Raw genomic sequence first — 13,438 nt, forward strand, 5'->3', positions numbered from 1 at the left:
TACTCTATGCTACTTTCTCCCCACCCCCACCCTCCTCTCACTTATCTCTCTACCCTTCAGGCTCTCTGCCTGTATTCCTGATGAAGGGCTTTTGCCTGAAACGTCAATTTTACTGCTCCTCGGATGCTGCCTGAACTGCTGTGCTCTTCTAGCACCACTAATCCAGAATCTGGTTTCCAGCATTTGCAGTCATTGTTTTTACCTAGGGCACTACCCTGATGAACTCCTGCAGAGATGTCCTGCAGCTAAGATAATTGACCTCCAACAAACTGCCAACATCTTCCTATGTGCAATTTACCAATGGAACTGTGTGAAACCACCTTTTATGCATAATGCTATCTTTTACAACTCTTAACTATTGTGATAATTTCCTATGCAGTAAAGTTTTTCTGAAACAACTGGCTGCTTAATGATTTACCTAGAGCCATCTTAACCTGCCCTAACCAGTGCCTGAAGTTTATCTTTTAAAAATCATAGCGCAGTGACTCAGGCCTGCCCAGGAATATGCATTCTTTCAAAGGGTTTTTGAGTGCTAATAGCAAGACATTTAAATAATGCTATCATTGTAAATGGCTGAAAGTGCTGCCAAAAGATTTTCTGCCTTACCCGAGTTTAAACAGAGATATAAGTGGGCCATCAGAGGGCAGCAGATCATTAACTAAGAAGAACTTGTAGCTTTTTAACTGGAAATGTTAGATATAAATATGTTGGTATTATTTAATTTGTTTTCCCTTGCTGCAGAACAGATTTATGTTGAAATTTTGCTAGTGTAAGTATTTGTTAGACTTTACATTGTCAGTTTGTCAACATTCAAGACCCCAAATCAACAAATGGGAAACATCATGTTTCAATTTCATTGTACAACAATATTTGATTCCTTCAATTGATTACATTTTTGCAAGAAATATGTTGAAATTGCAAACCTAAACTTCTTTTACAAGATTTTTAATGTATGTTTTCCTGCAGTTTACAAGAATTTGTTAAAGACTGTGGGAGTTCCACAAAGAAAATGGTGGATGATTTGTTGAATCAGATCACTGCAGGAGAACATTCCAAAGCTGTTTATCATTTATCACAGGTAAGAACTTATTTGCATGTTATACTAATCATTGCTGACATGGTGGTTATTACAGATTATACTAAAATAAATGCTTAGTTTGAGTGGATACCTAAGGGGAGAATGGAATCACTTGGGGGAACAAACTAGACAAAATTGTTTCAAGTATTCAGCAGGTCATGCAACATCTATGCAGAGGAAAATGGGTAACACTTGAGGTTATTGACTTTTTCAACTCATGGGAGTAAGGACATGGAAGGAACATACACAAAGAGAGTAAGCTGCTGATTATTAAGGTCTTGGAAGATTTCTAGTCTCAATGCTACCACAGTAATTTTGAATTACAAGAACAAACTTGACCATTTGTTTGAAGTGTAAATTCTACAGAAGCTTCACTCAGTGCCAACTTTGACAGATAAGGTAGCATGCTTGCCTCTAACTCCAGGATTTGAACCTAAAAGTCGAGACTTCTACTTCTCTGTAGCTTTGAGGGATTGCTGCATTATTGGAGATGTCCTTGGAATGACGTGGCTGACCTCTGTCAGGCGTAAAACATTCCATGGCAGTATTTCAGATAAGAACAGGGAAGTTCTTTCCAGTGTCCTGGCCGATATCACAGAAATGCGTCATATTGTCGTAATGCTTTTTTTTTGGTGTTTGCAAATTGGAAAAAGTGAGAACTGGAGGTGAGAGTCAAAACGTGTGGCACTGGAAAAGCACAGCAGGACAGGCAGCATCTGAGGAGGAGGAGAGTTGATGTTTCAGGCATAAGTCCTTCATCAGGAATGTGGGGGAGGGGTGGGGGCTGAGAGATAAAAGGGGGGTGAGGTGGTGTGGAAGAGGGTAGCTGGGAAGGTGATAGGTTGATGCTGGTGGGAGGGTGATGGTGATAGGTTGGAAGGGAGGGTGGAGCGGATAGGAGGGAAGGAAGATGGATAGGTACGACAGTTCAAGAGGGTGGTGCCGAGTTGGAGGGTTGGATCGGGGATGAGGTGGGGGGAGGGGAGATGAGGAAACTGGTGAAATCAACATTAATGCAGTGTGATTGGAGTGTCTCCAGGCAGAACATGAGGCGTTTTCGTCCAAGCGTCGGGTGGCTTGGATTTGGTAGTGGAGGAGGCCCAGGACCTGCATGTCCTTGGCAGGGTGGGAGGGAGAGTTGCACAGGGCGATGGCGTGGTTTGGTGTGTGTGTCCCAGAGATGTTCCCTGAAATGTTCCGGGAGTTGGTGTCCTGTCTCCCTCATGTAGAGGAGACCACATCAAGAGCAATGGACACAGTAGATGACGTGTTTGGATGTGCAGGAAAATGTCTGCCGGATGTGGATGGATCCTTTGGGGCCTTGGATGGAGGGAGCGGGGGAGCGGCGGTGGTAACGGGCACAGGTTTTATACCCCATGTGGCGGCAAGGTAAGATGCCGGGAGTGGAGGGCGGGTTGGTGGGGGTTGTGGACCTAATGAGGTTGCAAAGGGAATGGTATCTGCAGAATGCTGATAGGAGTGGGGAGTGAAATATATCTCTGCTAGTGAGTCTGATTGTAGGTGGCAGAAATGACGGAGGATAATGTGCTGTTTGCAAATTGTATACAGTTTAAAAGTTCTGTATTGACACTACAGTTCTTTGAAAACACTTTTTTTGGTGAAAAGTGCAATATAAGTCTGTCTAAGCATGATGTTAATCCAGTGTCTCTCACAATGAAGTCAACAGGGTCCCAGGTGAAAATAAATTTTTCTGCCAGTTGACCTCCATCATATTTTTACTTTTGTTTTAAAAGTAAACTACCATAAAAATTGACCCCTCCATCAGAACCATTGCAACATAATTTTTTAAAATGTTGTGTGTTGAAGTGAGAATAATTGTTGGCCTTCAAAAGACTGGAAATATAAAAGATTCAGTAATAAACTGGAAACATTATTTTTTTACCTAGAGAGTAGTTAGGTTGTCAAATGAAGATACCACATGCTGAAGCTGGGTCAAATAGTTTTGATGTTTTAGTGGAACTATGGATAAGTACTTGTGGGAAAAATGGATCAAGGGATATACTGAGTAGGGTGGAAGGAGATTTGTGTGGAGCATAACTTTGGTAAAGATTCCTGAATGGACTGTTTGTGTTTTACCTTCTGCAAAATTATTTTACAATGTTAGCATTTTTTTTTCTTTCAGAAAAGAAATGTTGAACAAAAAGCAAGTAAAAATATTGATATGAGTCTTGACGTTCAGGTGAGTGTATATAGAACTAGCATCATTCACTTTTACGGGAGTTAAAAAATACTTTGTCACCCATAGCTGTTCAATGCAGATTGCAGTGTATGGTAAAGAAACAGGCCCAAGCTATTTAGTGAAGTGAAATGATGCAGGTCTTAATTCAAAGTGGCGTTTTTGTATTTGGTATTTCTCAATTAGTACTTCCTTGTGTGTAAGGCATTAGCTAAGCACGCTTGCAGCTTAAGTACAAGAATGTTCAAACCAAATAATATGACAACGCTCAGCATTCTCAATAAAGGCATCTCACAATCAACTTTGAGAGAATACTTTTTAAAATGTGAGCTCAAATGAATTGTTAAGGTGGCTTCTGCAAATCGTGTGACAGTTGGCGTTTGGGCCACGAACCATATTGAGTCTTTCACGAATACCTATTAAGTATGGATGTAGATGAAGATATTTCACAGCCATCTTTAGAATTAACAGATCTTAGTTTAAAGTTGCTTAAAGTTCAAACTGCTTATTTCCATGTTTCATGCTGCACAAAAGAGGAGACTGAAACCCAATCCAATTTGTGGCAAATGGGAGTGATTGGCCAAGGTAACATGTTAGCTGGGCTTCAAAAGTGTTGACCCACAACACGAGATGTTGAATCAATTTGATCACCATAACATATTTCAACAGTGTCTTGAATTTATGAAAAGCTTCATGGTGAGATAACTGCTCACTTGTCTGCTTAAAGATCAGCCAGGAGAAGTTTGCTGATTGAATCACTAGCTCAACTAGTCTGTTTATCGGACTCTGAAATGACCTACAAGACACCAAGCAGTCATACTATTTAACCTGTTTTTGTTTCTAAGTTTGCATGAGACCCATCCTCCTGGATGTTTGACGAGAAGATATAAAACATGGGAAAATATATGATTAGATTAGATTACTTACAGTGTGGAAACAGGCCCTTCGGCCCAACAAGTCCACACCGCCCCGCCGAAGCGCAACCCACCCATACCCCCTACATTTACCCTTTACTACGGGCAATTTAGCATTGCCAATTCACCTGACCTGCACATCTTTGGACTGTGGGAGGAAACCGGAGCACCCGGAGGAAACCCACGCAGACACAGGGAGAATGTGCAAACTCCACACAGACAGTCGCCTGAGGCGGGAATTGAACCCAGGTCTCTGGAGCTGTGAGGCAGCAGTGCTAACCACTGTGCCACCGTGTTGCCCTATGCCTCTAACTCTTTTTGATCTATACATCCTTGCTTACTATGATCTGCCTGTACTGCTTGTAAACATGACTTTTCACTGTACTTTGAAAGACATGACAATAAATCAATCAAATAAATAGCGACATCTTGAAAATGGAGGGGGAGCTGCTGGATGGCTTAAAATGCATAAAGGTGGATAAATCCCTAGGACCTGATCAAGTGTACACTAGAACTTTGTGGGAAGCTAGGGAAGTGATTACTAGGCCTTCTGCTGAGATATTTGTATCATCGATAGCCACAGGTGAGGTGCCGGAAGACTGGAGGTTGGCTAACATGGTGCCACTATTTAAGAAGGGTGGTAAGGAAAAGCCGGGGAATTATAGACCAGTGAGTCTAACAGTGGTGGTGGACATATTGTTGGAGGGAATCCTGAGGGACAGAATTTGCATTTATTTGGGATAGTCAGTGTGGCTTTGTGTAAGGGAAATTGGGTCTCACTAACTTGATTGAGTTGTTTTTTTGAAGTTACGAAAACGATTGATGAGGGCAGAGCAGTGGATGTGATCTGTGTGGACTTGAGTAAGGTGTTTGACAAGGTTCCTCATGGTAGATTAGTTAGCAAGGTTAGCTCACATTGAATACGATGAGAACTAGCCCTTAGAATACAGAACTGGCTCAAAGGTAGAAGATAAAGGGTGGTGGTGGAGAGTTGCTTTTCAGACTGGAAGCCTATGACAGTGGTGTACCACTGTGATCGGTGTTGGATTCACTGCTTTTTGTCATTTTTATATAAATGATTTGGATATGAAATAGGAATGGTTAGAAAGTTTGCAGATGACACTAGTGGACAGAGAAGAAGGTTACCTCAGAGTACAATAGGATCTTGATCAGATGGGCCAATGCGCTGAGGGGTGCAGGTGGATTTTAATTTAGATAAATGTGATGTGCTGCCTTTTGGAAAGGCAAATCAGGGCAGGACTTACACGCTTAAGATCCTGAGGCGTGTTGCTGAACAAAGATCTTAGAGTGCAGGTTCATAGTTCTTTGCAAATGGAGTCACAGGTAGGTAAGATAGTGAAGAAAGAGTTTAATATCCTTTATTAGTCAGTGCATTGAGTCTAGGAGTTGATAGGTCTTTTTTCTGACTGTTTTTACAAGATTGCTCTATAAAGTTTGAAGATGCAATGTGTACTAGTGGGAAGTATAGCAAGGAATGGGTAACTGGTGTAGTTTGTGCTGATTGTGTCTTGTGATTGCTTTGTGAATGTCAAGGCATAACTCTTTCAACATGAAGCCAACAAAACCACGGGGTGACCTCCAGCACTTCAGAGGCATGGATTGGGAATGTAGGTAAAATGTCTAAAGGGAAGATCCTGAAGAGCTTGATGAATAACTACCACACTTGCCTGTTTCCTTAGCTGAAGCCGTAGAGACCTTGGAGATGCTACAGGATTATGCACTATAGCACGAAAGCACAGAAACTGTGTTTAATACACTGATGTGGTGGACTCATATGAAGATAGCATGCGAAGCAGAGAAAGCTTACTGAGATCTCCAGGACTAACTGCCAGTACTTTTTTATGTCTCTTGTACAAGATCAGGCCATTGTAAGCAATGAATTCAAATAAAAAAGTCAAATCACTATAGTCCTAGTGGACCAGAAGACTGTTGTCTCATTAGAGAGAGAGATGGTCGTGTTTTAACCTGAGGGCCACCATGCTCAGGCTGAGGGGAGAGGTTGAGAAGAACAGTCTCATTGAAGTCTCAGCTGGCATGGACAATGAGCTTATGCTGTTAACATCAATCTACATTGCAATCAGCCATCCAAGCTATGCCAATACCATATGGTGTGGGCATCTTGAGAAATAAACATATTTTCACACGTTTTCTGGATGACTGTTTTGATTTTTTTTAACATAAAGCACATGAGTAGATAAATCGGGTTACAAAGGGCTCCCTTGCCGATAGTGAACCTCTGTTCAGCATGAATCTTATGAACAAGCTTGGGAAATTCAACTTATTGCAATTTTATAAGGTCTGTTCTTGGCTGTGTATGGGGTAAACTGTATTCAGAGACTTTAAATTCACTGATCAAATATATCAAAGCATAGAAATGCCCCAGGTCAGGTTTTTGGCTTTCTTTCTAATTGGTAGGCTTTATGGGATTCTTGATTAGAGTGGTGCTGGATAAGCACAGCAGGTCAGGCAGCATCCAAGGAGCAGGAAAATAGACATTTCGCGCAAAAGCCCTTCATCAGGAATGTTTTGCCCGAAACGTCGATTTTCCTGCTTCTCGGATGCTGCCTGACCTGCTGTGTTTTTCCAGCACCACTCTAATCTAGACTCTGATCTCCAGCATCTGCAGTCCTTACTTTTGCTTTTATGGGACTCTTCTAATCTGATAAAGAAGTATGCCACAGAGAATGGGTGCTTAATGCATATTTCACTAAAAAAAAAGTACTGAACCTACCATTAGGGATAATATCTAAAAAGCATTAGATAAGCAGGAGCAATATACAATAAATGTTATCTGGAGCTCCATTCCCAATAAACATGTGATGTCCCTACATCCCAGGGAATGCAGTGGTTGGACAGTCAATGCCTGCTATACCCAAATCCCACATATAACTTATTTTTAAATGAAAAATTTGTTGACATGCAATAGGTAAGTGAAGTATAGGGAAATCTGTCTCATGGACACTGGCCTGGAATGTTTGAGCACATTTTGTGATTTCAGTGAGGCTTTCACCCTGTCTGAATTGGCTGAGTGTATTTTTCTGGTGCATTTTTTAAAATCTCTTCCAGGAGGTTGAGGTTGAAAGAGAATATGTGAATTGAGTCAAGACGTTGTTTGTATTGCACCATAACTGTATGAGGTAGGGAGGATGAACCAACTGATCTGTTTAATGTCCCATCATTTTTTTGCATTCATTCATATTGTTTACTCGTTTGACTATGTGAAATTAATGTAGAATATGCAAATAAAAATACGTGGAATCACTGTAGAATAGGAGGAGGCCTTTTGCCCCATTAGGTCCATGATAGCTCTCTTGTGAGAGCATTACAGTTAGTGGCACTCCCTGCACTTTCCTTTATGATCCCACAAACTATTTTTCTCTTGTTGTTTTTCTGATTCCCTTTGAGAGTCACAGTCGCAACTGCCATACCCAAAGTATATTTCAGTTCCTAACCCCACATTCCTTAAAAGAGAAATAAATTATTCCTGGTTTTTCAATTGCTGCTTTTGTGCTCTCTGGTTCTCTACATCTCCACCAATGGAGCCAGTTTTTTGTATCTGCTCTGTCTAGACCATTCATGATTTTGAACACCTCTGATCCTTAGAAAAGAGAGCTTTGATAACATCTGGACTGGGGAGCTGGGGTGTGTCTTAATTTGTGCAATTATTAATCAATTGAGTAAGTGAGAATTGCAAGAGTTAAGGGATATATCTAGAAAGAACTAAAAATTGTGTTTATGACATAGAATTTCTTTGGCATAAACTGTTGTAATCTGAGAGTTTTGGAATGACAGAAATTTATGAAAATGCTTGCTAGTTAAGTGACCTGTACCTTTGTTATAGTTAGTTCTAATCTATAAACAAATTTTAGATTTCTCTTCATAAATTTTGATGTTCAAAATTTATTGTATATTTTGTATATTGCTCTATTTTCTGATTCAGCTACATCGTATATTTATCTCTTCTACCTCTGCCATCATCTTAACCACTCCTTGCTTTGTTGTAGGCTCCAGCAATTTTCATTAAAGAGGAACCTAAACTGCAGCCTGCCTGTTCAGAAGCATCTAAACCATTAATGGTGAGATGATCTAACTGTTCTGAGGTTATGTTAAAAGTGTAATGCATATAAGTGTTTCAGGTAGAAAGAAAGACTTACATTTATATAGTACTTTTTGCAACTTCAGGATATCTCAACATGAAATACAACTAATGAAAACATTTTTGAAGTATAAGTCATATTATAAGAAGTATGAATCCAACTTATGCACAACAATCTCTCAAACAGTAATGTGAAAAAGAGCAGAATAAAGATCATATTATAATTTAATACAATTCAGATGTTCATAACTTTTTGAATGCTACCTTACAATTATCTGGGATTTTTCATATTCCTCTACAAAGCCTCATTTTTCATGGAAAATCTGGGGCTGCAGTTGGAATGTTTTGAAGCTCTGTGAGGCAATCACCAGAGGTGCATCCTGCAGCTATAGGTGAAAAATGCTCAGAATACAGCACAAGTAGATGGAAAAGAATTAGGAAGTTAATTTTCCTGTTGATGAATCAGTCTGAATGAGTGATTTATCATGACATTTTCAGCTTTCACCTTGCTGCTGCAGAACGTATGGTTAAGGTATAACCTAGAAACCCAGAGAAGCACTGGAGTGGAGAAAACCATTGAGTTACCTTTAAAAGGCTTTTTAGAAGTTAAGCTAATGAGTATTCAAACCAAAATGACATCTGCAGTGTGGTAGTTTTTGTATCACTGAGAGACTTGCATTTGGTTTGAGACCAAAGAGGAATGTTTGGTTCTTTGGCCTCTGATTTTACACTTGATAACAACATCAAATATTGTGGTTGGTGTTGGTCAGACATCAGATCATGGTCAATGTCACCTGTTTAATGGTGGCATTGGAAGACTGAATAGCAATGCAACAAATCTCCCTGGTACACCACTAACTTGATATCAGTATAAAAAGTAAGTTCTTCTAAATTATTTGATTAAGAGGAAACGGTAAAATATTTGTACCTTCAGCAAATGCTACAAGTCCACCAGAGGTGGTAGAGCTAAAATGGAAATACTTGTAACATAAAGGATCGAGAATGGAAGGATTTGGAGCAAGAAGAGCTTGCTGTAGCTTAAAGAAGTTTTATAAGATGGATAGCATTAAAGTTTTACAAATTCTACTAAGTTTTGTATCTTCTTGAGTATTTGAATGGTGTGTCTTTTGATACACAATTTTATTGACAAAATCTGCGCAAAGGTGAGTTTGTGGGTTTGATGTCCCCTTAAAAGCCTCAATTTTCAACTCTGCTGGCAGGGAATTCAAACCAAATGTAGGGTTCTGCAGGGGCCCCTTGTTGGGTATAGGATGGCTGATTTGAGATATCCAATATCTGGATTGGGGAAGAGAGCCAACATCCACCCCAGTCCATTCTTCCAATCCCATTCTACAATCACTTTCCAATACTCTGGCAGTTATGGCCTACCTGACTTGCTGATCCTGGGTCTGTCCCTCTGCTTCTCCCTTGTGGCAGTGACAGCAGTGAAAATAGTGAAAAACATTGGTCATTACCACTTAAAATGGCAGACTTTTTTTCAAAAGAAGGCAAGTGGGACAATTGTTGGCACACTTTCTGCCAGACAAGACCCCTGTCCCCTGGATTAAATTCCATCCGTGTGTGCAGCAGATGTTTATCATCTTTGAGTTAGATTATTTTCATTATGTGCTGTTGTCTAATAGATTGAATTGTTGAGGAGTTTTGAGTCCGAGGTCATATCATTTCAATATGCACGCAACAAGCAGGATGATTCAACGATAATACAGAGCACATCCCTGGACACTACAGACAATCCACATCTTTGGACTGTGGGAGGAAAACAGAGCACCTGGAAGAAACCTATGCAGACCTGCAGAGAACATGCAAATTCTAAACAGATAGTCGCTCCAGACTGGAATCGAACCTGGGTTCCTGGTGCTTTTGAGGCAGCTATACTAACCACCATGCCCATAATGTTCCTGCTATCCAAAAATAGCCCTATTTTACATCATGAACAGAAAAATCACTTTTCAATTTTTTTCCCTACAGCATCTGTCAAAAAAAATGGAACACTACACCCAGACGTGTGATAAAAATAACGAGACGGCTGTCAGCACACACTGTTTGAACTTTAAATTGCACAGCAATTTCCAGCAACCACAAAAGTGCATTTAAACCTGGAAATCAGGAAGTTGTTGTGCAAGTTTCCCTGCTTGTCTACAGACTTTAGATCAATATCTTAAGCTGATATGGCCAAGCAAATCAGTGACTTCAAAGGCATTAAAAGGATGGGCCATAAATGGAATTAAGTAGTTTTTGGATAAGGAGTCCTTGTGTTTTAAAAGGTATAGCTGGAGAGTAGGATGCATTTGTTTTGATCTTCCAGAATTCATGGGATTCTAGAATAGTTTTCAGTGATTAGAAGATAACATACTTAATTCTGCTGTTTTAAGAAATTAGGACAATTAATGGACAAAAAGCATTAAGTAGAAATAAACATAATATTTTAAGATTGACTTTTGAAGTACTGTGTACATTTCTGGTTGTCCTGTTATAGGAAGGATATTATTAAATTGGAGAGAGTACAGAAAACATTTACCAGGATGTTGCTAGGCCTGGGGATGGTACGAATTACAAGGACAGGCTGGATATAGATAAGGTGAATAGCAAAAGTCTTTCCCGTATAGTGGGTGAGGTCAAAACTAGAGGGCATTTTTAAGGTGAGAGGAGAAAGATTTAAAAGGAACCTGAGGGGCAACGTTTTCACAGAGTTGGTTTGTATGTGGAGTGAACTGCCGCAGGAATGATAGGTGCAGGTACAGGTACAGCATTTAAAAGACATTTGGATAGGTATATGAATAGGAAAGGTTTAGAGGGATTTGGGCCAAAAGCAGGCTAGTGCTTTAATTTGAGAAACTTGGTTGGCATGGATGAGTTGGACTGATGGGTCTGTTTTCATGCTATGTGACTCTGACTCTATTTGAATGGAAACATATTAACAAAACAGTTCTAATCTTACCCATCGTTTGATTAGATTTTCAAATACTTGAATTGTGAATTGATCTACCTGTACCAAGAGGTTCATACCTATAATGTCTGCGTAAAACCATTACTGAAGTGTGAAATGCCATGTGTCCACAACCTGAGAGAATTATTATGAACATATGAGTTTGGTGTAAGAGTGCATTTCTTCCTATCCCTAATAACTTTTCACCCTCTTGTTCACCAAGAATCTATCAACATCTGTCTTAAATGTATTCAAAACGTTTGCTTCACTGCATATTGAGGAAGCAGCATATTTTTGAGAGACATTACAGGATTATAACTCTAAGCTGTGTTTTATGGTTAAACTTTGTAGTTTAAAAACAAAACTTTGTGATACTTTAATTACTACAGGCCGGAGGGGCAAATGGTAGTGCAGGTGACAACCGGACTGGCTTGGATTTCATCCCTGTAAAGTCTTATTCTGATGTCTCCTTGGATATTTCTTTATTGAACTCACTAGGTGAGTTGCACTTTGTACATGGTCTCTCTTCACAGTCTATTTATTAAAAGCCTTCAACTGGATAGGTGTACGTTTATCTTAACAGATACTTGTATGCAATCAATTCCAAAATTTTTGCTTTAAGAGAAATACTTAGCTAAAAATCATTGCTGACCACATAGAGTTGAGTTTACCAGACTTGTTTTGCATTTTCCGGAATTTGTCTTCATGCACTTTCAAGTTTGTAACCTATGTATATAACTAAATGCCAGTTGATATCTGGAGTGTTCTTGTGATGCTTAGCTGTTAAACTTAAGTTACCCTTTTGTAGTAGTTGTTCAGATACTGGTGCCAGTGCTGAATGCATATTTTTCTCTGTTGTTTTTCTGATTCCCTTTGAGAGTTGAAACTGCCGTACTCAAAGTATGTTTCAGTTCCGAACTTCAAGATTTGCAGCTGTTTTACTCCTAATCTACCACTCCAAGTTGTCTTGTGGTCAGAAAAATGGATGGTGGCTATTGAGAATGAAAGTTGAGAATGTAATCTATCTGAACCATCAGTAATGTTGTAAGGAAAAAAACCATGACTTTGTGATGTTTGCGTGTGCTCAATAGTTCCTTGTATGCAAGCACTGTTTTCTTAAAAGGAAAAATACATCAAATGAAACAAAACAGTGAAGATCGCTGAAGAAATAGTTGATGCCTGTACTGTCAGTTGTAGCTGAGTGGATAATGTCACTTCCCTGAATCAGAAAGCTGTGGGCTCAAGTTCCACTTCAGTGTCTTGAAAACACCAATATTGGCAACACTCTAGTATAGCAAGAGTACTTGCCCTTTATCATGTCTGTGCTGTCAGGTGAATGTTTAAGAACCAACAACATTTGAAGAGCAAGCAAATTGTTCTTGGTGTTCTGGCTGATACTTTGCTCAGTCCACATCATTAAACACTGATCAGGTATTACCAGATGTTGCTTGTCAGAGATTACTGCACTCAAATTGACTGCAGCTTCATACAGCAGTACTTCAATCCTTGTAAAGCACATTGCAACATACTGAGGTTGTGAAAGGTGCTATTTAAATGCAATTCTTTACCTTTTTATGGTATCTTCAAATACTGACAACTTTTATGTATATTGCTGAGACCCCAGTGTTTCTTGAAGACTTCACTTTCATCTAAAGAATTTTCAAATCCTCGAATGAATTTTTCTTTTTCTGTTTTCGTTTTCTTTGTATCATTTGTATCTGCATATCCTTTAACAGTTGAGTGAACAGTCATGGGGAACCTCGATTATCTGAACAAGATAGGCGAGCACTGTTTCGTTTGGATAATTGATTATTCGGTTAATCGATTCAATGCGTTTCCTCTGGGGCTCCGGGTTTTCTATTAAGTCTGCTCCCTGTTCAGTTGAGGCAGCAGCACAGTGCACGTGAGCCTCTGCTGGCCCCCAAATCCCATCCAACACCGCCTGAGCCCCCGTCCCGTCCGCCCCCAACCCTGTCTAACACCATCCTCCACCTGCCCCCCCCACCAATCCCCATCCAACACCGCCCCCACATCCACCCCCAATCCCGGCCAGCACCATCCGCCGCCCGCTCCCCCAGACCCGTCCAACACCATCCTCCGCCCGCCTCCCCATCCCAATCCAACAACGCTCCCCATCTGCCCCAACCCCGTCCAACACCATCTTCTGCCCGCGCCCCCCAATCCC

The 13,438-nt window shown here is 40.2% G+C and overlaps 1 protein-coding gene across 5 annotated transcripts in view; it reads left to right on the plus strand.

Moving 5' to 3' along the window:
- brd9 (bromodomain containing 9) overlaps nt 1-13,438 on the plus strand; it is a 74,790-nt gene that overhangs the window by 37,897 nt on the left and 23,455 nt on the right. For 4 of the 5 annotated variants that reach the window (XM_043719330.1, XM_043719331.1, XM_043719328.1 and 1 more), the window contains exons 12-15: nt 967-1,078; nt 3,222-3,278; nt 8,215-8,286; nt 11,643-11,751. In XM_043719330.1, coding sequence (XP_043575265.1) covers nt 967-1,078; nt 3,222-3,278; nt 8,215-8,286; nt 11,643-11,751 — 350 coding nt within the window. The remainder of the gene's footprint in view (nt 1-966; nt 1,079-3,221; nt 3,279-8,214; nt 8,287-11,642; nt 11,752-13,438) is intronic. The other variant, XM_043719332.1, reaches the window with a different exon arrangement.

This window comes from Chiloscyllium plagiosum, chromosome 29, assembly GCF_004010195.1.
Source record: "Chiloscyllium plagiosum isolate BGI_BamShark_2017 chromosome 29, ASM401019v2, whole genome shotgun sequence".
In the NCBI taxonomy this organism is placed as follows: domain Eukaryota; kingdom Metazoa; phylum Chordata; class Chondrichthyes; order Orectolobiformes; family Hemiscylliidae; genus Chiloscyllium; species Chiloscyllium plagiosum.